General features: G+C 35.6%; 5 protein-coding genes across 7 annotated transcripts; 4 read left to right on the top strand and 1 right to left on the bottom strand.

The window, feature by feature from the left end:
• Positions 1–5,982: 5,982 nt before the first annotated feature.
• LOC110635263 (late embryogenesis abundant protein D-29) lies at positions 5,983–7,334 on the top strand. The gene is made up of 2 exons (XM_021784529.2): positions 5,983–6,440; positions 6,588–7,334. The coding sequence occupies exons 1-2, from the start codon at positions 6,128–6,130 to the stop codon at positions 7,082–7,084; spliced, it is 810 nt and encodes a 269-aa protein (XP_021640221.2). The 5' UTR covers positions 5,983–6,127; the 3' UTR covers positions 7,085–7,334.
• A 2,299-nt stretch (positions 7,335–9,633) lies between these two features.
• Positions 9,634–13,563, top strand: LOC110635260 (CBL-interacting serine/threonine-protein kinase 1). Of its 3 annotated transcripts, none has more exons than XM_021784522.2 (12): positions 9,637–10,009; positions 10,123–10,185; positions 11,445–11,516; positions 11,631–11,738; positions 11,842–11,922; positions 12,005–12,184; positions 12,278–12,490; positions 12,587–12,691; positions 12,796–12,912; positions 13,014–13,076; positions 13,162–13,236; positions 13,323–13,563. In XM_021784522.2, exons 1-12 carry the CDS (start codon positions 9,860–9,862, stop codon positions 13,389–13,391), a joined length of 1,296 nt encoding a protein of 431 aa, XP_021640214.2. In that variant the 5' UTR covers positions 9,637–9,859; the 3' UTR covers positions 13,392–13,563. The 3 variants fall into 3 exon arrangements, with proteins under 3 accessions (XP_021640216.2, XP_021640214.2, XP_021640218.2); XM_021784526.2 differs by lacking the exon at positions 9,637–10,009 and adding an exon at positions 10,551–11,296 and having other exon boundaries at positions 10,168–10,185; XM_021784524.2 differs by lacking the exon at positions 12,005–12,184 and having other exon boundaries at positions 9,634–10,009.
• Positions 13,564–14,006: 443 nt separating this feature from the next.
• Positions 14,007–15,349, top strand: LOC110635265 (agamous-like MADS-box protein AGL62). The gene has a single exon (XM_021784531.2). It carries the CDS (start codon positions 14,508–14,510, stop codon positions 15,012–15,014), a length of 507 nt encoding a protein of 168 aa, XP_021640223.2. The 5' UTR covers positions 14,007–14,507; the 3' UTR covers positions 15,015–15,349.
• On the bottom strand, positions 15,151–18,884 carry LOC110635259 (probable GTP diphosphokinase CRSH, chloroplastic). The gene is made up of 4 exons (XM_021784521.2): positions 18,513–18,884; positions 16,947–17,879; positions 16,171–16,449; positions 15,151–15,540 (listed from the first exon to the last, which is right to left on the bottom strand). Exons 1-4 carry the CDS (start codon positions 18,882–18,884, stop codon positions 15,406–15,408), a joined length of 1,719 nt encoding a protein of 572 aa, XP_021640213.2. The 3' UTR covers positions 15,151–15,405.
• Positions 18,885–19,086: 202 nt separating this feature from the next.
• LOC110635262 (50S ribosomal protein L3-2, mitochondrial) lies at positions 19,087–22,653 on the top strand. The gene is made up of 5 exons (XM_021784528.2): positions 19,087–19,605; positions 19,756–19,965; positions 20,822–20,926; positions 21,968–22,081; positions 22,173–22,653. Exons 1-5 carry the CDS (start codon positions 19,252–19,254, stop codon positions 22,338–22,340), a joined length of 951 nt encoding a protein of 316 aa, XP_021640220.2. The 5' UTR covers positions 19,087–19,251; the 3' UTR covers positions 22,341–22,653.
• The last annotated feature ends 158 nt before the right edge of the window (positions 22,654–22,811 follow it).

A 22,811-nucleotide genomic window follows, 5' to 3' on the forward strand; every position in this document is an offset into this window, starting at 1 on the left:
AACTGCAGAAAATAACCAGATTAATTAGTAAATATATCATGTAATTAACCAAAATGATTATGGTATTTTAATCAAATTGGTCCTCCCTCTAACTTAGCGAATTCTACACTTCTAAAGTAGAAAACGAAAATCTCAGTTGGATGGATTTCTAGTAGGTGATTGAATTCTTATAATCCTATTGATCATCCTCAGGTACATCCATTATTGGAATTACAATAAACTATAAGTGAGCAACTTCTTGCCCATCACATCTCATGTGAGGTTCAATCCTTTACCTAGCCCTTAATGCTCAAAATCTCAGGTACATCCATTATTGACTTATCTTGCATTAGTTAAGTTGATCTCATTGAGCCAATAAACATGTAAATAATTTTAATGTCCTCAGGTACACCAATATTAGCCACCAAACCATTTACATATTTACAATATCTCATGCTTAATAATTATTCTTAAGAAAATCTCTTAAATTAATTGCATCATATGCAAGTATTTAAAATTTCTTAAAATAATTGCCTCAATGGAGGGCCCATGTTATCATTACTTTAATTATACCATTTCCAACTTAATCATTTGTTTGGAAGATTTTGTGGTCGTCCTAATTACTATTAAGGTCTCACTTTGCACATTATCCAATTAGCATGCATATATCATATACTTGCATACATTCCCATACATCTCATGCATTCATAGATAATAAATATGGTATGATCATGGACTTTCTAAGAGATTCAATTTTGAGCCACCAAGAATTGAATCAGGGCATTCCTATGTGCATTTCACTTATTCATATTACAAGAGTTGCTGAAGGAGTATATAATCAGCACTTGATCTTGAATTCCTCCCACTGGTCCCACCAATGCTCTTGACCTTCTTGATCTTCTTGCAATCCAATTACATAGTAATCCTTGGCATACCAAGGCAAATTTACAAGAACTAAATAAATGAAATTACAACCCAAAAAATATTACAACCTTTATAATACATGCCCAAAATAAATTAAAATAAATAAATTAATTTACAACCCAAAGAAACATAAAAGAAATAAATCCAATCACATTGGTCTTTTATTGTCCATGATCATCCATCATGCATATCACTATTTAATAATTAAATAAAATATACATACTTAAATTAAATTGAATATCTCATATTCAACTTAAAAATCCAGATTTGAATATGATTCAAACAAATTTAAAAATTCAGATTTGAATCACATTCAAATAAATTTAAAAAATTCAGATTTGAATCAAAATTTAATTGTGTGATTAAAACTTCTAATTAAAAACTTTAATTAGTCATGGGCCTAATTATGGGCCTTGAAACCAAGCCTACAAACAAGCCCAAACAGCCATGCGCATGGATGAATGCATCAAACCATGTGCACCATGGTGTTCTTCATCAAGTCGCCACCTTTGCTTTGCAACCAGCAATGAATCAATCATCTCATGATCAAATCACACAATTAAATCATATAATCAACAATCTAAATGGCAAATATAGTGGCTTTGATACCAATTGAAGGAGCGGAAGCATGAAAAACATAAGTTTAGATCATTGAATTCAAAATTTTTCTTCTAGAGTCACATGCATCATGCAAGATTCATTTTTATCTATTTGATTTCAATGTTAAACAGTATATTAAAACTCTTTTAATATGTTTTTGGATCTACATTTACCATTTAAGATTTTAGAATTAATAGATTAATTCATTATAACCCTAGATTAGATCAAGAACAAGTGCACTAACCTTTTAAAGCACTGCAGTTGTGTTTGGCACCTTTGGGATGCGCCTAGGACACCAGATGTTGTCCCTCTAGCTTGTCCACACCAAGATCACCAATGGCAGCCCCTTGAACAGCTTCTCAAGCCTTTCCAATTAATTAGAAAATCAGGTTTTGCCTTTAGAGATGTTATAGATGCATACAGGACACTAGAAACGATTTCTAGTAATTTTAATTCAAGAGAATGTTGGCTATTCTCTTTGAATTGGTAAGAGATGAAGAAGAAGAGAGGGGAGAGGCTTTTTGGGTGGCGGCACAAAAGAAAAACAATAGCTGATAATTTTTCTTTTCATCCTTTCCCTTATATAGCTAGGTTACCACTTAAAACCCTTGCCACATGTCACATTCTAATTGGCTCTTAGTTTAATTGACCCAATCACATTGTGTCAAGTGTCAAACCTAGATTTAATCTTGACTTTGATCATCTTACATGATTAAAAGACAAATGGCAAGCTTATGTGTAGTGCCATGTGTCACCATCTCATGGTGCCACATGTCACCCTGTGAAATGACCAAAATACCCCTATGCCTTAATTTTGAGTTCTCAACCCAAAATAATTATTTCTTTTTTTCTAATCAATTTATATCAAATCTCTATTAATTAATTTCTCATAGTTAAATTCATATTTAAACACTTTAAATATAAATTTAACTTATACTATACATCAAATAACCTAAATTTGGTTTCAAGTCATACTAGGGACTTTGCAATCTAATTGCAAACTAAACCTATTTAATTAATCAATTAAACTCTTTAATTAATTAATTAAATCACATTTAACTTGATGATTACTTGTGTATGTGTGTGACTCACTAGGCTCATCACTAATTAGCAATGAGATATGATATCAACTCTTAATATCATCAGAATTCTTTCTTACCATAAATGATTTCTCTAAATTATTTTATGCACCTCATAGAACATGGTTAACACCTAGCATAGCATGCCATGACCACCCAATCAGTAATAATGTTTACCTTAAATGAACATATAATCATATGTTACCATGCACTAGAATCTCTCTGTTACAAAATCCCAATTCTAACTGGAGTCATGGTTTATGTCAAACCCCATTTGCTATGAATATTATGTTCTCTTTTAATTCCAGTTCTTGATTAAAAAGATTTTCTCATCAGAAACTTTTTTCTGATTAAATCTATCTGTCCTGGCCAGAAACTTGAAACATCAAGAACAATTAAATGAATATAGGATTTTATCCCTATTTACTTAGGGTAACAGATTCTATCTTGATCAACACCTACCTCCATATATAACTAGTAGGAGCCAACACATGCCCATATACTCATACACATTACAAGAATGAAAGCAGTATCAAACTCAAACCACCTATATACAAGTTAACTATGCTATCTCAGGTCTAAAGATTATATGCATTGATATGATTTATGACAATACATTGACAAGAGTAAACTCCATGTGCTTGTCATAAATGTCACTGGTTCGGCCTACTTATCATGTATAAGTGCTTATCATGTTTGTTATATGGCATGAGACTCACCATTCCATCTTATTTACATCTCATATAAATAACTTGAAAACAAACATGATTACAATCTTTCTGGATAAGTCATGTCCTTGTTGTGAAGTATCCTCGATTGTGAATCAATTTATGATACTTTGTGCTAGAAATATTGTCATTCATATTCTTAACAACTTAAGAATAGAATTTCTAACAAAATATCAATAGACCTTTTCTATTACACATAAATATATTATGTAAACAGAAAAGTGAAAATGCTTTTTATTAATAAAACATATACAAGATACATACTAAATGATATACTCTAGGGCATACTACTAACACCTATTGGTTCACCTGAAAGTCAAGTTTCCATGAATAAACACAAAGAATCCAATCATATTATGAATTAATAATTGGAAAAAAAAAGCTATTTGCAATCACTTTATGAAAGAAGACAAAAAAAAAAGGGTGGATAAAAAATAGCTATTTGTAAAACCATAATTTATGCTGTAACTTTATCCAAGAAGACAAAGAAAATAATAAGTTAGAGAGAAAGTTAAAAAAAAAAAAAAAAAGGTGAAAAGGAGAGTTATTGTACCTAGTAGAAGAAGATGTCTGTGATGGTGGAAGATTGCGTGACTCAGGAAGAAAAAGACGGCTATGGAAATTATTATTAGGTTACACACTTTTAGATATTTTTGGAATTATAATAAATAAGTAAGAATAAAATAGGAGGGAAAATTAAAATAAAAAAAAAACATCAAATAACTTTACCTTATTAACCTACCAAATTGGTGAGTCAAATAATTGAGGTTTTTAGAGGTTTTTAAAAACCTTCAAAAAATGTACCTTATAAAACCTTCACTCCTCCCAAAAATGAGTAAAGAGCTTTTAAACCTTGTTAAACTTCTTTTAACCTTAAAAAACTCCCTCCCAAACAAAAGGTAAGTTTAAGAAACCCAGCTTGTGCAGGTTACAAACAACCCCTCTCCTTCAACCTCAGACCTATGAGTCTACAAAAATAAACCCAAAAATTTTTACAATCCCATCCGAGAGGGAGAGGGGAAACCCACGTCAGGGAGGGGGGAGAGGGAAAACCAATGTTTTTCTGCAAGGGTGAGACCTAATGTTTTGAGAAACTAGAACTAAAGGAGAGAAAACAATAAAAGTGGAAGTCTTCGTTCTAGTAATTCGTTCTAGTAATTAATACACATTGATTCATTAGATCCGCTAATAAATGGTTTAAAATCAACTAAAACTCGAATCTTATTATCTTTCTTCCCTTGAATAGAGAGAAACTGAGCTGATTAAATCGGTATTTAAATTGATTCGAATTCATACCTTACCCTAATTTGGAAAATCTAATTTTTAATTAAGTTTGCATAATTTCTTTTAATCTTCTCCTCCTCTTCTCCTCTTTTCTTTCTCTTTTTTCTTTTCTCTTTCAAATCTCTTTTTTTGGACAATTATCAGTGAGTTTTTTTACCTATGACTATACCTAGATCAATTTCTTTTTTCTTTTATTTTTTTTGTTGTTTTTTTCTAATAATTTCTTAGATTTATATCCGTTTTAGAATATATCTGAGTTTATCTTCTTAAATTTGTATCCTTTATAAATAGATCTGAGATTTTTCTCTCTAATATTAGGGTTTTGTTTCTTCCCGTTTTGGGATTTTGTGTTTTCCATTTAGTGAGATTTTTTTTCCATATTTGAATGAGTTATTTGACAATTTGAAATACAACGTGGATCATTGATTTCTTTTGGTTGGAGAATTACTCAAGTATGGGCAATGCTATTTTATCGATGGAGCCTGGTAATGCGGCCTATTTTTTCATTGATGATTAGTGGTTTCATATGTTTTGTGGGCCATAAAGGTAACAAATTCCCGAAAGGGCAATATTGTAGAAATTTTCTTTCGTCGCCCAAAATAAAAAAAGGATCAGTTACTATTCAGAAAACTATTCTAACTTTATCCAGATCATTTCTGAATAAAATATTTTAATTATCTTTTTTTTTTTCGTTATGTTATACTTATCTTATTAATGAAATGCTAAAATTTCTCCTCTGAAAAAAAAAGAAAATTGAATTTTTAATTATATTTTTTTATCAATATAAAAAATGTAATTTTAAATTAAAAAAAATAAAAACTATTGTATCAAAATTTAATTATTTTTTTTAATAATTTATCTTAAAAGAAGCTTTAGTAAAAAACTAAAATTACCAATTTTAATATGAAATTTTGTTTATTAGACTTATTATGATTTTAATTAATATATCATTTATTGATGGGTGAGTGTCTTATTCGGCCTAATCCGATGGTCATCCCCACATTAGCGTTTCCAAAATGCAAAACAAACCTAACCAAGCAAAATCTGTAGGCAGAATGAGAGTCGGTGACTTAAGCTGTAAAGCCAGGCACATCACTTAGCCAAATACCTCACCAGCGGCTGGAGGCTATCATGGATATCGTATGTATATGCATCGTTTAATGCGAGAAACGGTTATTGTGCAGCAGCTATTTTTGGTATATTTGGATAATGATGCCTAGAAAGAGCGGAAAAATAGCTTTCCAAAATCGGTGAAAAGTCCCAGAAGTTGACACCTAAATGACACTTGTCTATCTACCAACAATTATGCCTTCTAGGTTCTACACGTTGCGTGGCAGCTGTCATTTGCCAAGCTCCGCAACTTCGGATCTTAAAACTTGACAAAAACTAACATTTTCACCCTCAATCATATCCTGCTCCAATTTAAGTGGGCTTATTAGCAACCCTGTAATCACTTCTACTTCCTACTCCACAATACTTAAATTCGGTTATTCCCAGTGCGATACGTATATCAACTGTGTCATATACGTGATAATGGCTTCAAGGCTTTTGGTTTGGTTGGCGCTTGTGATGCTGTTAACGCTTGTTATCGGTTGTAATAGCTCCAGCGTCGACCATCTGCCGTCGACAAGCGAGGAAAGTGAGGACTTTAAGGCGAAGGGAGAGGCACAAGAAGCAACAGAAGAGGCGGCAGAGAAAGCTGAAGAGGCGAAAGAAACAACGGAGTCCTGGACTGAATGGGCTAAGGAGAAAATCTCTGAGACAATTGGACGAAAGCAAGATGAAGCTAAGAAAGTCTCTGATGCAGTCACCGACTCTGCTAAGAGGGCCAAAGACGAGGCATCTGGTCAGTAACCCATGCCATTTATCATATACATTTGTCTCTCTTCCCCTGCAGTTTTCCAAAATCTCTATGGTGTTAACTTTTTAACTTTTATCGTCGATTATCTGAAGAAAAAAAATTTGAAGTGTTAATGTAACATGCTCGATGCAGAAAGAGCTGGAGATGTGAAGGATGCCGCAACACACAAGGCAGAAGAAATGGCGGATAGGGCAAAAGAGAAGACGAATGCAGCCAAGGAAAAGCTTGGTGCTACAGTTGGTGCAGCTAAAGAGAAGGCTAGTGAAACTGCAGAAGAAGTAAAAGAAAAGGCTTACGAGGCAAAGAAGGGAGCGGCAGAGAAAGCAGAGGCGGCATATGAGGAAGCAAAGGACAAGGCCAGAGTAACTAGTGGTGCGGCCAAGGAAAAAGCATCCCAGAAGGCGGAAGAGGCGAGGGAGCGGTTAGCAAAGAAAGCTGAAGACGCAAAAGAGGCGGCTAAGGAAATGGGGAACAAGGCAAGGGAAAAGCAAGCGGAAACAGAAGACGAGGCTAAAGAGGGTCTTGATATAGCCAAACAAAAAGCTGGGGAGACCTTAGAATCTGCAAAGAAGAAATCACAGGAGCTTAAGGATAATGTAGGTGGTAGGGTGGCAGACGAAGAGCTTTGAGCTCTTCAAAATGACTAGTTTATTTTATTTTATTTTAGTTGATTTTTTTTTTTCAAAGAGTTTAGTTGAATTAGGGGTGTGTTGTTTTTGGGTTTTGATTTGGTGTTGGTATTGGTCTAGTGAGTGGTCGAGTATTTTATTGGATAACACTATCTAAAAGAATCCTGGGCTTAGCAAAAACAAAACTGCTGGCCCATTTCATGCGAGGGGAATTCAAGATTATATAAAAGCCTTAAAGCCTTGATGTGTCTGTTTTTCTCATATTCAACTTCAATTAAAAAATTTTCTTAAAAAAAATAAAAATGGAGCATGACTCATGTGATGTGATGTTGCCTTCCAGCTCTTATTCCTATTTTCTCATATATTGACACCTGTAATTTATGTGGCGCACGATAATTAAAAACTCATATTCGGTGTCGATCTCACGGTCCTACTTAATTACTAATATAGTGTACTTAATTACTAATATAGTGATTTAGGTAAAGGGACATGAATATCCAGGAACCAGGATGAACTTAGTTTGGCCATGTATTCATTAATATATGCGTGTTAAATCTTCAGCCATTGCATTGTCTGGCGGTGGATCGTGAGTTCATCCGTCGGCTCTGTGGTGGATTTTGCGAGTCCTCCCGCATCCAACCAACTCTTCCATTTATTTAATAAACCCAATAAATAAATAAGTTCATCTTAAACAATATTATAATATTATTTTTTATGTACTTTTTTTTGGTATAGAGTAAGTCGATGAAAATAAATTAAAATTTTACTTTAAAGCTTTTGTTTTAAAAAAAAAAAAAACCCCTCAATTTCTATCATCTTATAACCACTTCAAAATATTTCATTAAGCAAATAAAATAGAGTCAATAAAAATCCGAAATTAAAATTTTTATTTCCAAATTAAAAGAAAATGAGAAACCTTCTTGGCCAACAGCATCCCAGATTTTGGCCCCTTTGATGGTGAGTGTTGACAGTAGTGTTGGGCTTGGAATGGAAGCAGAACTCGCTTAGCGAGCCTATATAGCAACTGGGTCTTAACCGCAATCGAGTCACCGAACACCACCACTTTAAACAGAATCTTTTTCCTCTTCTTGATTGTTCAGCTCACAATCGAGTCATTTAGTTTGGATGGCATTGATTATGTTATGAAAGGCATGGCTGGTCCAAATCAGAAGGTTTCGTGTGTGTGTGTGTGTATGTAAGATCATACGAATATTCTTTTTGAGGGAAATGGTAGGATGGTCATCGCACGCAAATGAAAGCTTCTACTCTTCTTCTTAATTAGTTTTTGACTGTTCCCTTGATAAATTCAAACATATGTTTGTCATTTTTCATCTGTTATTGGAACCCTACAGTGCAGGTTTGAGCAGGTAGCTAGAAAAATAAAAAATGGAATCAATCAGGGACTGGTTGGCACAACAGCTGTGATGACATAATTAATATATCATGTGCTTCTCTTCTTCAAGTTTAATGATCTCTTCAACGCTTCCCCAATAATTATCCATAAGCAAGAATTAAACGCAAGCATTAAAATTAACCAAACAGAAAAATTAATGATTGCTTGCGCATAAATGACGTGTCTACCGGTGTTTATCCGAAATAAAGAAATTGCTCCGACCAAGACTAAGGCTTGTTTACAATTAAGAAGAAAAACTTCACCTACCAATTGAAACTGATAATTCAGAATGAAAATGAAAATAATCAATAATATTAGTACGATTTTTAGTCATTTCAATCCATTTTAATTTTATAACTGAATTTAATGATAATCAGGTTCAATTGGATTTAAAATATTAACCGAGAGCTTGTGACGACCAATTTATAAGGATTAATAATAAGTTCCATGTGAGATGGTCGGGCCGTTTTCTTTTTTTAATTTAATTTATATATATATATTTCTTTGCGTTGGCTTAAATTAAACATTATTTTTATATTGCCATTGTGAAATAATATTAGTTATATGTTACAAAAAGAGGTCATGATTTCAACATGACAAAATTACTTCTCTTCTATAGAGCAGAATCTTAGAAAGAGGGGAAGAAAAGAAATATTAAATTGAATTTCAAAATTACATGTGTTTTAATAATGTAAATATTTATCATGTCACCGTCCATTTATTATATACATATATATTTTTTTTTAAGGAAAACCGTCCATTTAGCTTTTAATTTTAAGTTTAATTATATAATCCATTAGGAAGCTTCAACGCGACAGATTGAACATAATAATGAACTTGTAACCACACATATGAAATCAAATAGGCACCCTGCTTGATATCGATATAAAATATGATCCCTCCTTAATAACATATATTTTTATTCAGAAATTGAAATAAAACTAATAAAAAGAAAAGAAAGATGACGTAGAAATGGAGGAGTGCATGGAAATTAAGAGATGATTTATGATAATTGAAGGGTGGCAAAAGGTTAAAGATGCTGGTCAGAAATGGTATAATGTGATCGCCTTACGTGCAGGCAACACCAACTCCTAATTACACTTTTATTTATTTTTTTATTTATAATTTATTATAAACTTAGGGCGAATTAATCTATTTACAGTTTCAACAGTTATACATTCGGAACGCCACGTTTATATCCCGATCCTTCATCCTCCCTACTCGATCTCTACCCATTTTCCAGTTCCGTAAATACATTCATCTTTCTCTCTCTCTCTCTCTCTCTCTCTCTCTCTCTCTCTCCTCTCCTCTCCTGGTGAGAAAGAAAGATACAACCCTCTTCTCTCTTTGCTTTGCTCTGAATCCACTCAAACTCAAAGGGAATGCGACTTGGTAAATACGAGCTCGGCAGGACTCTTGGGGAAGGCAATTTTGGAAAAGTCAAATTAGCGAAGAACATTGAATCCGGCCAACCTTTTGCTGTTAAAATTCTTGAGAAGAACAGAATCATCCATCTCAACATCACTGATCAGGTTTCTTAAATCTTTCCCTTTTTTCTGCTTCCCTTCCTCTGCAATTTCATCTTTTTTTTTTTTTAATTTCATTCTACATTATTTCTCATAAATTAAACGGAATTTGATTACAGATAAAGAGGGAGATCGCCACCTTGAAGCTTCTTAAACATCCGAACGTTGTCAGATTATATGAGGTATTTTCAGCTCCCTCATCTTAATTAAGTAATTTCCTCCATGGACTCCTTCCCCTTTACTTTTCTGCGAGCTTATTTCTTTAATAATCTGCCTTATTTCCATACTCAAAACTATTAGGAACGGAATAATGTCAATTAATGATGCTTCGCTTGAAGCACAAATCACATAATAATGCCGCAATCATTGGATAATATTGTGCCTATTTTTGTGGTTATTTACTTCGTCTACTTTACTTGGAAACTTGCGGATTTTTTTATTAATTTTCTTTTCATTTATTTTTAGGAAAATTCTTCAAATCGTACAAAAAAAAATAAAAATAATTCTTTTAATTTTCCGGTCAAAATTTGCCGCGTGGATTGGAAAGGTTTGTGTCAGGTGCGTGTTAGTTAGGCCCTCTCTCGCGCATCGCATGGCAAGTTGGGGACGGAAATGTCCTCGTCACGCGAACTGGAGCCATCCGGTATTCAATTGGCTACAGAAACCTGAAAACGCCACGGATAATTGAGAGTCCATCAGAAATTGGTGGCAGTAAGCTTCAGAGTGGGTCCCACATTGGCTGGATGCATCGACTATTAAATTTGTCAGAGCATGGACCTCTTGCGGAAGCCATTTGCCATTTTTAAAAAAATAATTGCGTGGTCTGTCCTTAAACATCCTTATGTGTTACGAAAGGGAGCAAAATGTTGCATCTTTTTGTAAAGGAAACAGAACTGGATCTGTATGCATGATGGATCGGGAAAAGCTTAATAAAGGATGGTTCTAATAAGGCCAATTGGTTTGGACGGAAGGGATTTCTTCATGGATTAGTAATTGGTCTAATCACATGAATTATATTTCAGCATCAGTAGTGATATATTTTGGTGCAGTAACTATTATTCACCACAGCTAATAAATGCTTTCTTGCATTAGACTCTTAATTAAATATAATGTTGAAGCTTATACGATAACTGAAGTCAAATGAAAAAAAAAAATTCGATAAATATTGCAAGATTTTTCAGACTAAACCGTGTTTATTTTCCAGTTATGGCGTTATCATGTTTCCTTGGGCTGTATCCCCTAACATTTCATCACAGTCCTCATCACACTCTGGACAAACACTGATGACATAAAGTCTTTTTTTTTTTTAATTTCTCTCTTCGTTTTTTTTCAAATTTCTGTTTAGAATTTCTATTTTGGAGCTATACATTTCAGTTAGGTTCACATATGACTGATGAATCTGTGTAATTTTGTGCTACATTTTTTTATGGCAAATATGCAGGTCTTGGCAAGCAAATCAAAGATTTACATGGTCCTAGAATATGTAAATGGAGGGGAATTGTTTGACAGAATAGTGAGCATCTTTATTCACAAATATGTTCTTAAGATTTTTATGCAATTAAATTTTTTTTGTTCAAACTGATCATTTTCAAGCCTTAGTCATTCTTTACCTGCTTTATTCTCACAGGCATCCAAGGGCAAGCTTTCAGAAGCTCAGGGCAGGAAGCTCTTTCAGCAGTTGATTGATGGTGTCAGTTACTGTCACAGCAAAGGTGTTTTCCATAGGGATCTCAAGGTTGTTTTTGGCACTTCTTGACATTCAATTATATGTAAATGACAGTTTCTTTAAACATTCTTGCTTGTCTTTCTAATAGAAATATTATGTGTTCAATTTGCAGCTAGAGAATGTTCTTGTTGATGCAAAAGGAAACATAAAGATATCTGATTTTGGACTCAGCGCTTTACCACAGCATTTCAGGGTATGCTTCCTTCTAAACCAAACAATGAAAACATTTTCTTTTCAGGTAGCTGATTCCTTTGTTGAATTGTCTGAAATATTAGGATGATGGGTTACTGCATACAACCTGCGGAAGTCCTAACTATGTTGCACCTGAGATTCTCTCAAACAGAGGTTATGATGGTGCCACATCAGATATTTGGTCATGTGGTGTTATTTTATATGTAATTCTCACAGGATATCTCCCTTTTGATGATAGAAACATTGCAGTTCTATATCAAAAGGTATTGAGAACTCCTTGACCTCTTCAACTTTTACATGGTCCTACCACTTTTATTTTGAGAAGTTCTCATTTTCCTTGCTTTCACATATTGCAGATATTCAAGGGTGACGCTCAGATACCTAAATGGCTATCACCAGGTGCTCAAAACATGATAAGGAGGATCCTTGATCCAAATCCAGTTACCAGAATAACAGTGGCAGGTATCAAAGCTGATGAATGGTTCAAGCAGGACTATACTCCTGCTGATCCTGCAGAAGAAGAAGATGATATATATATTGACAATGAAGCTTTCTCGATGCATGAAATGGTATGAGTCGGAAATGTTTATCTTGATAAACCACCCTTTTGGTGTAATTTTTAGTGCTCTGTTGCTGTAACTAGAAGGATTGTTCTTTTTGTATAGCCATTGGAAGGGGAGAGGAGTCCAGGATCGCCTGCACTCATCAATGCCTTTCAGTTGATTGGAATGTCCTCATGTCTAGACCTCTCTGGGTTCTTTGAGAAAGAGGTGACTAAAAAGTAGCCAGAGGCTATTTTTTCTATTGCTGGTTCACAAAATGACTAGAATATCTGATTGCATAGTGTATGTACATTTGGTTTGTATCAATTTAGGATGTTTCAGAGAGGAAGATTAGATTTACATCTAGTCACTCTTTGAAGGATTTGCTTGAGAAAATAGAGGATATTGTGACGGGGATGGGATTTCGAATCCAAAAGAAAAATGGGAAGGTTAGTATTTTTGTAAATTTGAGACATACACAATTTTTCTTGCTTGCTAGAACTATAAAATGTTGATATATCTTGATGATGAGAATTGTGTCCTTTATCAGTTGAAAGTGGTGCAAGAGAACAAGGAGCAGAGAAGTATGGGTAGTCTTGCAGTTGCTGCAGAGGTATCTGAAATTTGTTGAAGTAATTGCAAGTTATAGAAATTTGCACACAGATGTTGAGTTGCTGAAATTTATGTAATTGTATCAGGTATTTGAAATAAGTCCATCGCTGCATGTAGTTGAATTACATAAATCATATGGAGATCCTTCAGTTTATAGACAGGTATATTCTTAATTTCCTTCCTAATAATTGTTGATATTTAATTTGGAGATATGAATGTTTTTAATATAATTATTATTTGAACGCAGTTATGTAAAAAGCTATCAAATGATTTAAGCGTCCCATCGGGTCAAGGACTGTTGACCACACAAGTGTGAATATATAATGAATTGCTAGGTGAGGGAGGCCTTGGAGAGGAGAAACCAGTGTACATCCCTGTTTACCATGTGCAAAAACCTACTCTTTGTAGTTATTATAGTTATTCAGCATGTGAAAGAAAGTAAATTATGCCCTTTGGGCCTTGAAATGAAAGAGTAAATTATGCCCTAACTTCCTTATTTCCTCTGCAAATAGCTTTATATATAATCTATCAATAATATCTATAAAAATAAGTACGCATAGAAGAAATGTAAAATTACTGTATAATCATATATAGGTTCCTTAATTTTTGTATTAATAATTAAATTTTATTATTTTAATATGACAGAGGTAAATGGATTCCTGCAATTAAAAAAGGGCTTTCAACTTTTTTTGAGAGTCACTCCGTGAATAGGTTAAAGATCTGTTGTAGTAATCTATATTCATAATATAAGAGTTATAATTTTATTGGAAAATGAAATTGATTCATGTTGATGATAATCCAAGTCTTCCTTGATAACTCAATTTTCGTGCGTGTATATGCATAGTTTTCAAGTTTTTTAGGGTAAATTATATGATCGGTCCCTCAATCTCGGGGCAGTTTCAAGTTTTTTTTTTGTTTTTTCTTAAAAACTCAATGTTAATACACGATAAGTTTATGTTGATTAGACATTTGTATAAAAATTACAGCTCGAAAAATAACAAATAATCGGGAATTCCAAGTAATACATATATTAATAAATTTCAATATTTCTCAAGAAAAATAATTTTTAGGAATCAAAGATTCTATTTCAGACTTTAATTAAAATTTTATAGTTTTAAATATAATTTTAATATATTTCGAAAAATATATATAATTTTAATACTGTTAAATTAAAATTAATAAATATTATAAATATATTTATTTATTAATGGGATGGATCTGCCAAGATTACGCGAGATCTTTTATTAAATTGCCCTTTTTTTTTCTTGTTTTTGAGAAGGATTTAAATTGCCATATTTGGAATCATAGTAATTTATGAATAGAGAGATATTCCATAATATCTATCTATATATTTTTATGTACATAAGAAGAAGAAAAAAAACCACTAAAGCAAAAGGCCATGGCAAATGAAGGACGACGCCGGAAGATTTAGATGAAGAAAATAACCAAAAAACAATCCCCAGATGTAACCTTTGCAAAGCGGCGCCAAGGTCTTCTCAATAAGGCTGGTGAGCTTTGTGTACTTTGCGGAGCTGAGGTGGCAGTCGTCGGCTTCTCCCCAGCCGGCAAACCATTTGCCTTTGATCACCCCTCCGTTGACAACGTAATAGATCGCTGTCTCTCTGACTCTAACAACAATGGGAACGTAAACGCAGACCAAGTGGAGAAGAGCAGGAAGCAATACATGGAGGCACTTGTCAAGTTGGAGCATCAGAGGAAACTGTTAGACAGGATAAGGAAGGATCGTGAGAAAGAAGCCGCCTCCGGAAGAGACACGTTCTGGTGGGATGATCCTGTAGAGAGGATGGACTCGGAGGAGCTGGAGCAGTATGTGGCCTCCTTGGAAGAACTTAAGAAGAATGTGCTTGTTAGGGTTGATGAGATGGAGAAGGCAAACAATTCTCCATCCAGATTCTTGCTTTTAGAGGATGATCAGTAGCAAGGAAAGGAACTTCTATTAGCTCCATTCCATGCATCTCTCGTTTGTCTGCTTGGATTCCCAACTCTAATAAATAATTACTTGCATTCTTTCAGTTTCCTTGAGAATTCATTTCAAGTTATGCTTACCTCCATCATGAACACAAACACCGTGAATTTCGAATTTCATTTATTTTACAAGTAAATTTCCCCACACGTCTGTTTTAAGTCCATGATGGACGACTCTATACAAGAATTTCCCATTTGGGAATAAACTCTTCTAATTTCCTTGGAAATTTATTTCATGTTATGGCTCTTTAGCCTATTTGGGAATACAGTTGCAACCTATACCCTTTTTTAAAGAAAAATTACTTTTTCAGTGAGAGGGCATTACGTACTGCATTTAACAGCTCCTAGTTTGCAAGCCTGTTGCCAAGCTCTTCGCCATATACCTTAATCAAGCCACTATCTTCTGCCATTTTAAGTTTCTTATTCAGCATGGTCTTGCATTCATCATCTCTGTCCTCTAAAACCCGCATGAATTCAACCTGTACAAACATTATTATACACATACAAGCATTAGAAACAAATACAAATAATATCAAATGGAATATCAGTGGTGGCTAACTACATAATCTGCAACAAGCAACTTCCCATGGTCGTTGGGGATCACTGACATCTAACACATCAACAAATAGAGTATTTTCAAATTCAATAGTCAGATATCAGATTTCTACTCAAATTTCCAACAGAATCACACATAGTCACTGCACTTGGCACAGGACCATATTTTGCAAGCTAAAGAAATTAACTGAAAGGCAATATTCGATAGAATGGTAGAACCAGCCCACAACAGAAGTACAGAACAACTGTATTCTAAACCGAAAATGGTTATAACGGTGCAAGCAAGCATGCCCGTCATCATGACTGTTGTGATGGTAATGCTATTATCACGCAATTTTGATCCTACACAACAATGCCACTTCACCCTTAAACCAAAAGATCTGCCATGGGCCCATGGGAATATGGAATTAAATTTATGAAGGAATTTGTTGATACAAGCACAGAGAAACAATAAGGCCCATTTCAACATGGAACCACTACCTTGTAATGGAAAACGAAACATGGGATATTTTCATTTCATGTTTAATTATCTGCAACACAAATCAATATTTTACCTGTTTCTGAAATGTATCAAATTCGTCAGAGCTCAGAGAACCATCACTATTTGCATCAAGGAGCTGCATCATCTCCCTTGCATCTTCCCCTGGGGCACCAAGCTCTTCCATCACTTCCATAAGTTCCTCAATGCTGATCTGGCCATCACCATTCTTGTCAAAAAGACGAAATACTCTATCTCTCCGGTCAATCTCAATACCTTTAGCGGATGGAAGATCCCTAAGACGCAATGCTGCAAGTTCAGCAGCTGCCATCATTATAGCCTTGAGCCGCTTTGCCTGACATGACCAACAACTCAATCAGCTTCTAAGAAAGATGGTTAATTTAATGTTTAACCATGTCATGTCAAATGATAAGGCTTGTGCACTTTAAATATTTAAAGAAGGTGTGCAATTAAGTCTTTCTGTATCCTTCTATTGAGTCAAAACAATCCTGCGCCTCTCCTGGTGCTTCCTCATTTCCATTCCAACTTGGTGACTAGACTTTGAACTGATGGAGGAAATTTTACATGGATAAATGAGCCCTCATTCTGTGATTATACAACAAAATTAAGGAAAAAAAAAAAAGAAATACTAAAATCTAGGATGCGTTCAAGGCTTATTCACATAATTTTTAGGAGGTTTCAAATTTTAATCATTCACATTCAGATAGTCCATTTGCTTTTTAGATCTCCCACTCTGCTTCTGTGACTAATCTTATGGTGTTGGCCCAAGATTATGGTTTATTGAAACTCATCATAAACAATGAATCTCAACTATACAATCAGAGGACTGACCTCTTCTGGATCAGTAAGTCCACCCTTGTATAATGAATGTGATGCTGTTCCATCAACTGCCAGCAGGTCCATCTCCATAGTCCTTATTTGAATTTCCATCAGTGGTCTAGACTTGCCATTGTCACTCACATCAACTGCCATATGCAGGCTCCTATATCCATTGGCTTTGGGCCTGGCAATATAGTCTTTTGTTCTGTGTGGCATTTCTTTCCACAAAGATCGGATAATTTCACGTGTCCTGTAGCATGCCTTTTCACCTAATTCTGACACATTTTCTGTAGACCTGGGATTGAGTATGACTCGTAAACCTAGAACATCATTTACTTCCTCTGGCTTGCGACCATCTTTCAAGAGCTTCTTCATTGTGCTGAACCGACTTTTATAGCGACCTTTAATGGAGATGTCCTCCACCATGTCTGCTAAGATAGGATCAGCTTTTAGGGATTGATGCAGCTCTTCAATGTATATATCAATTAGAGGCTTACTTTCTGTCTGATGGCTGCGTAACCATGTATCCACATAGAGGTATGAATATGGGAAAAGGTAGCGAAATGAGAGATCCTCCAGCTCCAATGACAAGTAGTTAGTTCCAACAACATGAGCCAAGGGGGCATGTATCTTCATAACTTGAAGAGACAGCATTTGTTGCTGATATCTAGGCAGATAATCTAAATGCCTCATCATATCAAGCTTGAGAGCTAAGTCCAGAATCACAGCCCGAATATCATAGTAGGTAAGGCAAAACTTCCTTAAAGCAGCAGCGCCATCATCATCCAAAACTTCAATTCTTGAGGGAATGTTCTTCACACGCAAACTTTCGTGCAGTAGATGAGCAGTACCAGTACCTATGCGATATCTGACTTCATGTATGGTTATTGCACCGGCCTCAAAAACTTGTGTCAATATACTGGCCGAAATAACTTCTGCGTCCATCTGCAATTTACTATAAAAGCTTTAAATAGCAAAAAAAAAAAAAAAAAAAAAAAAAAAAGAAATAAAGAAAGTAGAAGCTAAAGCTACAAAGAAGTGAACTAGATCAACCCAAAGGAATGAGAACCAAGGAAAGGGCAATTATTAGGAAAACCCACATATCATTTGCCAAGCATGCACTAAACAAGTCCAATTTGACAGTTGGAATCAACTCCTGTTATTTGGGCTGTTATTAGCGTATCCAGCGCCCGGAAACCCGCAAGATAGTGTTAACCCAATTATTTAATTTGCCTAAAAGCAAATATAAGTACAAGTATTTCATCCAGTTTTAGGAGAAAAATCTCAATTTCGAAAAGTTTACAACCTCGAGCAGAAAAGCAACTCTATACCCTCTTACAATACTTTGAATATGAGCAATTTTCAGACGCCAAAAGCCGTACTTTATTGGAAATTTTGCTTGGCGTTATCCCAGCTGATATTGTATAAATTGAGGCTAAATCCTAATAGGTTGCGGACGAGTGACAAACCAAGGCAGAATGTTTATGAATCCTAAAAGTCACTGCATTTCAGACCAACAGAACACGTTCTATGGAGGCGGTACTTCAATTAAGAAGTAGAAGGAGGAGAGCGAGGTACCTGAAGATCGGCTAGAACAAGAGCCACAGACAAAGCCTTGGAGAGAGGAGGCCGGCCATCAGGGGCGAGAGGTAAGTTCTGCAGTATTGGAATGCACAGCTTCAGAGCCTTGAAGAGTATCCGCGAAGAACTCGTTGACAACACATTCATCCTCTCCGTCAGCTCGTTGAACACTCCCACCAGCTCCACCACCATCTTCCCCCCGGCATGTTCCAGTGCACTCGTTGCTCTTGGAACTTCCATCCATCTCTGTCTCCGCCTCCGCCTCCACCTCCTTGGACTCTGATTCAGATTCAGATCCCACAATCTTACTACGTGTTGTGGACTTCTAATCCTAGGAATTAAGAGATTTGGTGGAGGAGAGAGCTCCATCAGCGAGCTACAGCCTACACAACCGAGAGGAGAGAGCAACTTCTTCGGCGATAATAAAGTCCCCTATAACGTGTCATGTTTTGAGTGGTCATTTCCTACTCCATTAATACGATGTCGTTTCAACAGAAACCTAGACGGTGACGTTTAGCAATTCAGTCGTTCTCCTTTCTTACACCACGCCCTAAAACCCTACCACACCTAAATCCCAAACTTCTCTTGGAGTTGCCTCTCTGCTCCTCTTCCTTTGCTTCAAAAAAATGTCATCTTCAACGTCTCCTTCCTTTTCCCATTAACAATCTTTTCATACTGCGCTGTGCAATCTCCACAAAATAAATACAGACTTCATTATCTATCTTTAGCTTAAGCCATGTCCGCCCTATCGAGAGGCCTCATTTCTGGCTTCCACCAGCTTCTTTCACTCAGTACTAAAACGACATCGCCAACAGCAACACCAGCACCATTCTACTTGCTTAGGAGGTTTAGCACCGACTCTTTAATCGATGGATTCGAGATCCAAAACCAAGGGGCTCGGATCATTGAAGCAAAGCCCGGCATCATGACCCCTAATTCTAAGCGAACTGGAGTTATTGCTCTCAAGTGTGGAATGACTGCTCTTTGGGATAAATGGGGCCAGAGGGTTCCCATCACTGTGCTTCGGGTAGACGATAACATCGTTACTCAGGTCAAGACTGTTGAGAAGGAAGGCCATTTTGCCTTACAGGTATCACAAACTACTATACATATCATATCCATTCTATTCTATATGGAACAGACTGTTCTGAATTTCCCACCAGTAATAATTTCTTTTTTTGAGTTAAATATGGGGGTGTGTTTAATGTTGTATTCGTTGCTCTCCTCTGATGGTAGTCAGATTGGTTATGGGTCGAAGAAGGCAAAACATTTGACAAAGCCTGAAGTGGGTCATTTCAGAGCTCATGGTGTTCCATTGAAGAGGAAATTGAGGGAGTTCCCTGTGACAGAAGATGCACTTCTCCCTCTTGGTACTTCCATTGGCGTTCGCCATTTTGTTCCTGGTCAATTCGTTGATGTCACGGGAATTACCAGAGGAAAAGGATTTCAGGTAAGTTTTTTGGTCTTGTAGTTATCATCCACAATGATCGCCTACACAACCCCCCACACCCCCCCAATACCCCCCCGCCCTAAGGGCCAGAAAGTAGTTAAGCCAGTATGCTATCGAGTTTGAAAATCCTTCTGTCGACTAGCAAAGGTTGTCGATCGAAGAAAGCCCCACTTTCTTATTCGGATTTAAATTTCCTTTTAAATGCACGTAGAGCTCTTGGCTGTGCATGTTCAATGTATTAATTTACTCAATTTAGCTTGTGGTTTATAGGGTTCTTCCTATGATAGTATAATTGCATCTGAATCATATATATCAAATCTGACACTATAATGCTTACATGCTTCTATTTATAATAACCATTACTCATCACAAAACAAAAAAAGCAAACAGAGGTTAGCCTTTTATGAAAATTAGCTGATAACTGGCTGTGTGAAGGAGGAATCTGGTGTAATCCATCAGATGGAATTCATTAAGTATCACATTGTAGCAAACACAAATGCAGTTTCCATATTTGGCATCCAATTGAGTGCCAAATGAGGTTCAAAGGAGTCATATCAATTCAGAGTATCTAATCAATACAATTGTAGTTTCCATACTTTTTGCTTGATATCCTTCAAAGGAGACAAATTGAATTCCATTGAACTTTGAATTTTTGAGCTTCTGAGCAGCTGAATTGATGTGCTATTTCATGATGTTTGTTTAATTTTTTCTTATGAAGAGTTGTGGACTTTAGTATGAGAAAATGGAATTCCTTGGATCAAAATCCTTGTTAATCCTATGAGATAAGAGAAAAAGGCTAAGATTTATTTGTCTTATTGCCTTTTATATGTCTTATTCTTTTATTTTTTCTGTCCAGGGTGGAATGAAAAGACATGGTTTTAAAGGAATGCCAGCAAGTCATGGTGCATCATTGTCACATCGAAGTATTGGTTCTACTGGTCAAAGGGATGCTCCTGGTAAGGTGTGTATCTCTTTGATAAATTGTTGAACCTGTAAATTTTCTGTGCTACTTTGTTGTCATGTTGGACTTATGCTATCTGATTTCAATCTGGTTCCAATATATTGCCTGATTACAAGATGTGCAAAGTGATTCTTTTAACATGATGATTAACATCTCAGAATCTTTCTTTTGCCTGCCTTGGCGAGATAAATGGGATGCACTGATTAGTTTTTGCAATTAAGAGATCAAATTTTTCAAGAGTGGATTGAGTATAATATGCTATGTGTATTATCTTTCGTTTCAGTTTCTATTCTCATAAAGCTTCTGTATTTTTGGCGCCCTCTGTGTAATCATGAACATTTTTGCATGTTATGTACAGACTGCAGACCAGTGGTCATTCTGTGGGTGCATAGGTGTCATGATTCACAACTCTTTTGATCTTGTTTTTAGTATTCACAGGCTTGTCTTTCAAATACTGAAATTTCTTGTGGACCATTGGTTTAACAATTGTGATCGAACTATTTGACATTTTCTCAGGCTTAAAGAGGGCATAATAGTTCCTTTAGGAAGCTGTTAGAACTTGAACACTTCCTTTTGAAATTTCAGATGGATGTTTTTCTTTTTGTTCTGCATGTAGCTTTTCTTTTTGCTGCTATTGCTAAATCACAGAATGCTATAGTTTAGGAGTTAGGTACGAACCTTCTTGGTTATTGGCATTATATATTGGATCTTTGGACTATTCCGCCATTTCAATATCACGTTATTTTCTTTTTTTCCTAGAAGGATATGGAGTATGGTTCTATCCGTGTTTACTGAATTAAGTATTAAGCCTGAACTAGTTGTCAGTTGCATCAACTCTCCATGCTTTCCATCCTGCCCAAAGCCATATTCTTGGGATGGATTGGTCAATGCATATCACCAATCATTTGTTGTAAACCATTCTTTTTTGATTTGTTGAAGACATCCTCTGATTATGGTTTCTTTGAGTGCATTTGGCAGAATTTTTGTGTGTCAAACTGCCCTTGGGTTGTAATGGTGAAAATTGATTTTATTTTTTGGCAGGTATTTAAAGGCAAAAAGATGCCTGGGCGCATGGGTGGGAATCAGGTAACAGTTAAAAATGTATGGATCTACAAAATACATCCGGCAAGGAACTTGATGTGGGTGAGAGGCCAGGTGTGGTTTCTGTTCCTGTATACATGCTTAAAATTTGAATGGATCTGAGGAGGCAATCTCTGTAAAATATTGTACCCGTCAATCTTTACAGGTTCCTGGTGCTGAAGGAAACTTTGTGTTTATAAAAGATGCTGTTTACAAGAAGCCTGATATTTCATCACTTCCATTCCCTACCTGCCTTGCAGCAGAAGATAAGGATATATCAGAACCTATAATTGCTGAACTTGGAGATATAGATCCATTTATGGCTGCGGATTAATTGATTAGGCTTAATTGCATTGCAATCGTTACTTTTTACATTGAATACAGGTGGCATGACAGGGGTGTCTTCTGAGCAATATGTTGAGGCTTTCAATCCAGTTAATTTTGTTGGAGGGGCATGTAATTTTTTTTATTTGCATTTAAAAAGGGGAGGTTAAAATGGCCAACCATGATTTGATGTGGGAACAGAGTTTCAAATAAATATGGATCTTGGGTATCTGGGCCATTGGTTAGCTTCTCTTAAAAAATTGTTATCAATTTACTGTCTGGGGCTCTTGCATATGAAGGTGTCAATGCATTGAATTTGCTTCCTGGTGTTGTCATGCATCCAGTGTAATCGTTTCTAGGTTTGATGTTGTTCATTGAAGTAACTTGGCAGTGACCATCCATCCTAACATAGAAGCTCAGTGCATCCCAGTGTCTGATAAACTTGTTTTGGCTTGTGTTCACAGCTCCAGAGGTACGCGAA

The sequence above is a fragment of the Hevea brasiliensis genome, chromosome 4 (genome assembly GCF_030052815.1).
Source record: "Hevea brasiliensis isolate MT/VB/25A 57/8 chromosome 4, ASM3005281v1, whole genome shotgun sequence".
NCBI lineage: Eukaryota > Viridiplantae > Streptophyta > Magnoliopsida > Malpighiales > Euphorbiaceae > Hevea > Hevea brasiliensis.

Coding starts and splice junctions, on each gene's coding strand:
- LOC110635262 (XM_021784528.2), top strand. CDS start 19,252: ATGTCCGCCCTATCGAGAGGCCTCATTTCTGGCTTCCACCAGCTTCTT. Junction 19,606..19,755: donor AAGGCCATTTTGCCTTACAG/GTATCACAAACT, acceptor GATGGTAGTCAG/ATTGGTTATGGGTCGAAGAA. Junction 19,966..20,821: donor CCAGAGGAAAAGGATTTCAG/GTAAGTTTTTTG, acceptor TTTTCTGTCCAG/GGTGGAATGAAAAGACATGG.
- LOC110635263 (XM_021784529.2), top strand. CDS start 6,128: ATGGCTTCAAGGCTTTTGGTTTGGTTGGCGCTTGTGATGCTGTTAACG. Junction 6,441..6,587: donor GGCCAAAGACGAGGCATCTG/GTCAGTAACCCA, acceptor TGCTCGATGCAG/AAAGAGCTGGAGATGTGAAG.
- LOC110635259 (XM_021784521.2), bottom strand. CDS start 18,884: ATGGAGCTCTCTCCTCCACCAAATCTCTTAATTCCTAGGATTAGAAGT. Junction 17,880..18,512: donor TTGTTCTAGCCGATCTTCAG/GTACCTCGCTCT, acceptor AGTAAATTGCAG/ATGGACGCAGAAGTTATTTC. Junction 15,541..16,170: donor TTGATACATTTCAGAAACAG/GTAAAATATTGA, acceptor ATGTTTGTACAG/GTTGAATTCATGCGGGTTTT.
- LOC110635260 (XM_021784522.2), top strand. CDS start 9,860: ATGCGACTTGGTAAATACGAGCTCGGCAGGACTCTTGGGGAAGGCAAT. Junction 11,739..11,841: donor TTTTCCATAGGGATCTCAAG/GTTGTTTTTGGC, acceptor TTCAATTTGCAG/CTAGAGAATGTTCTTGTTGA. Junction 12,913..13,013: donor TCCAAAAGAAAAATGGGAAG/GTTAGTATTTTT, acceptor GTCCTTTATCAG/TTGAAAGTGGTGCAAGAGAA.
- LOC110635265 (XM_021784531.2), top strand. CDS start 14,508: ATGAAGAAAATAACCAAAAAACAATCCCCAGATGTAACCTTTGCAAAG.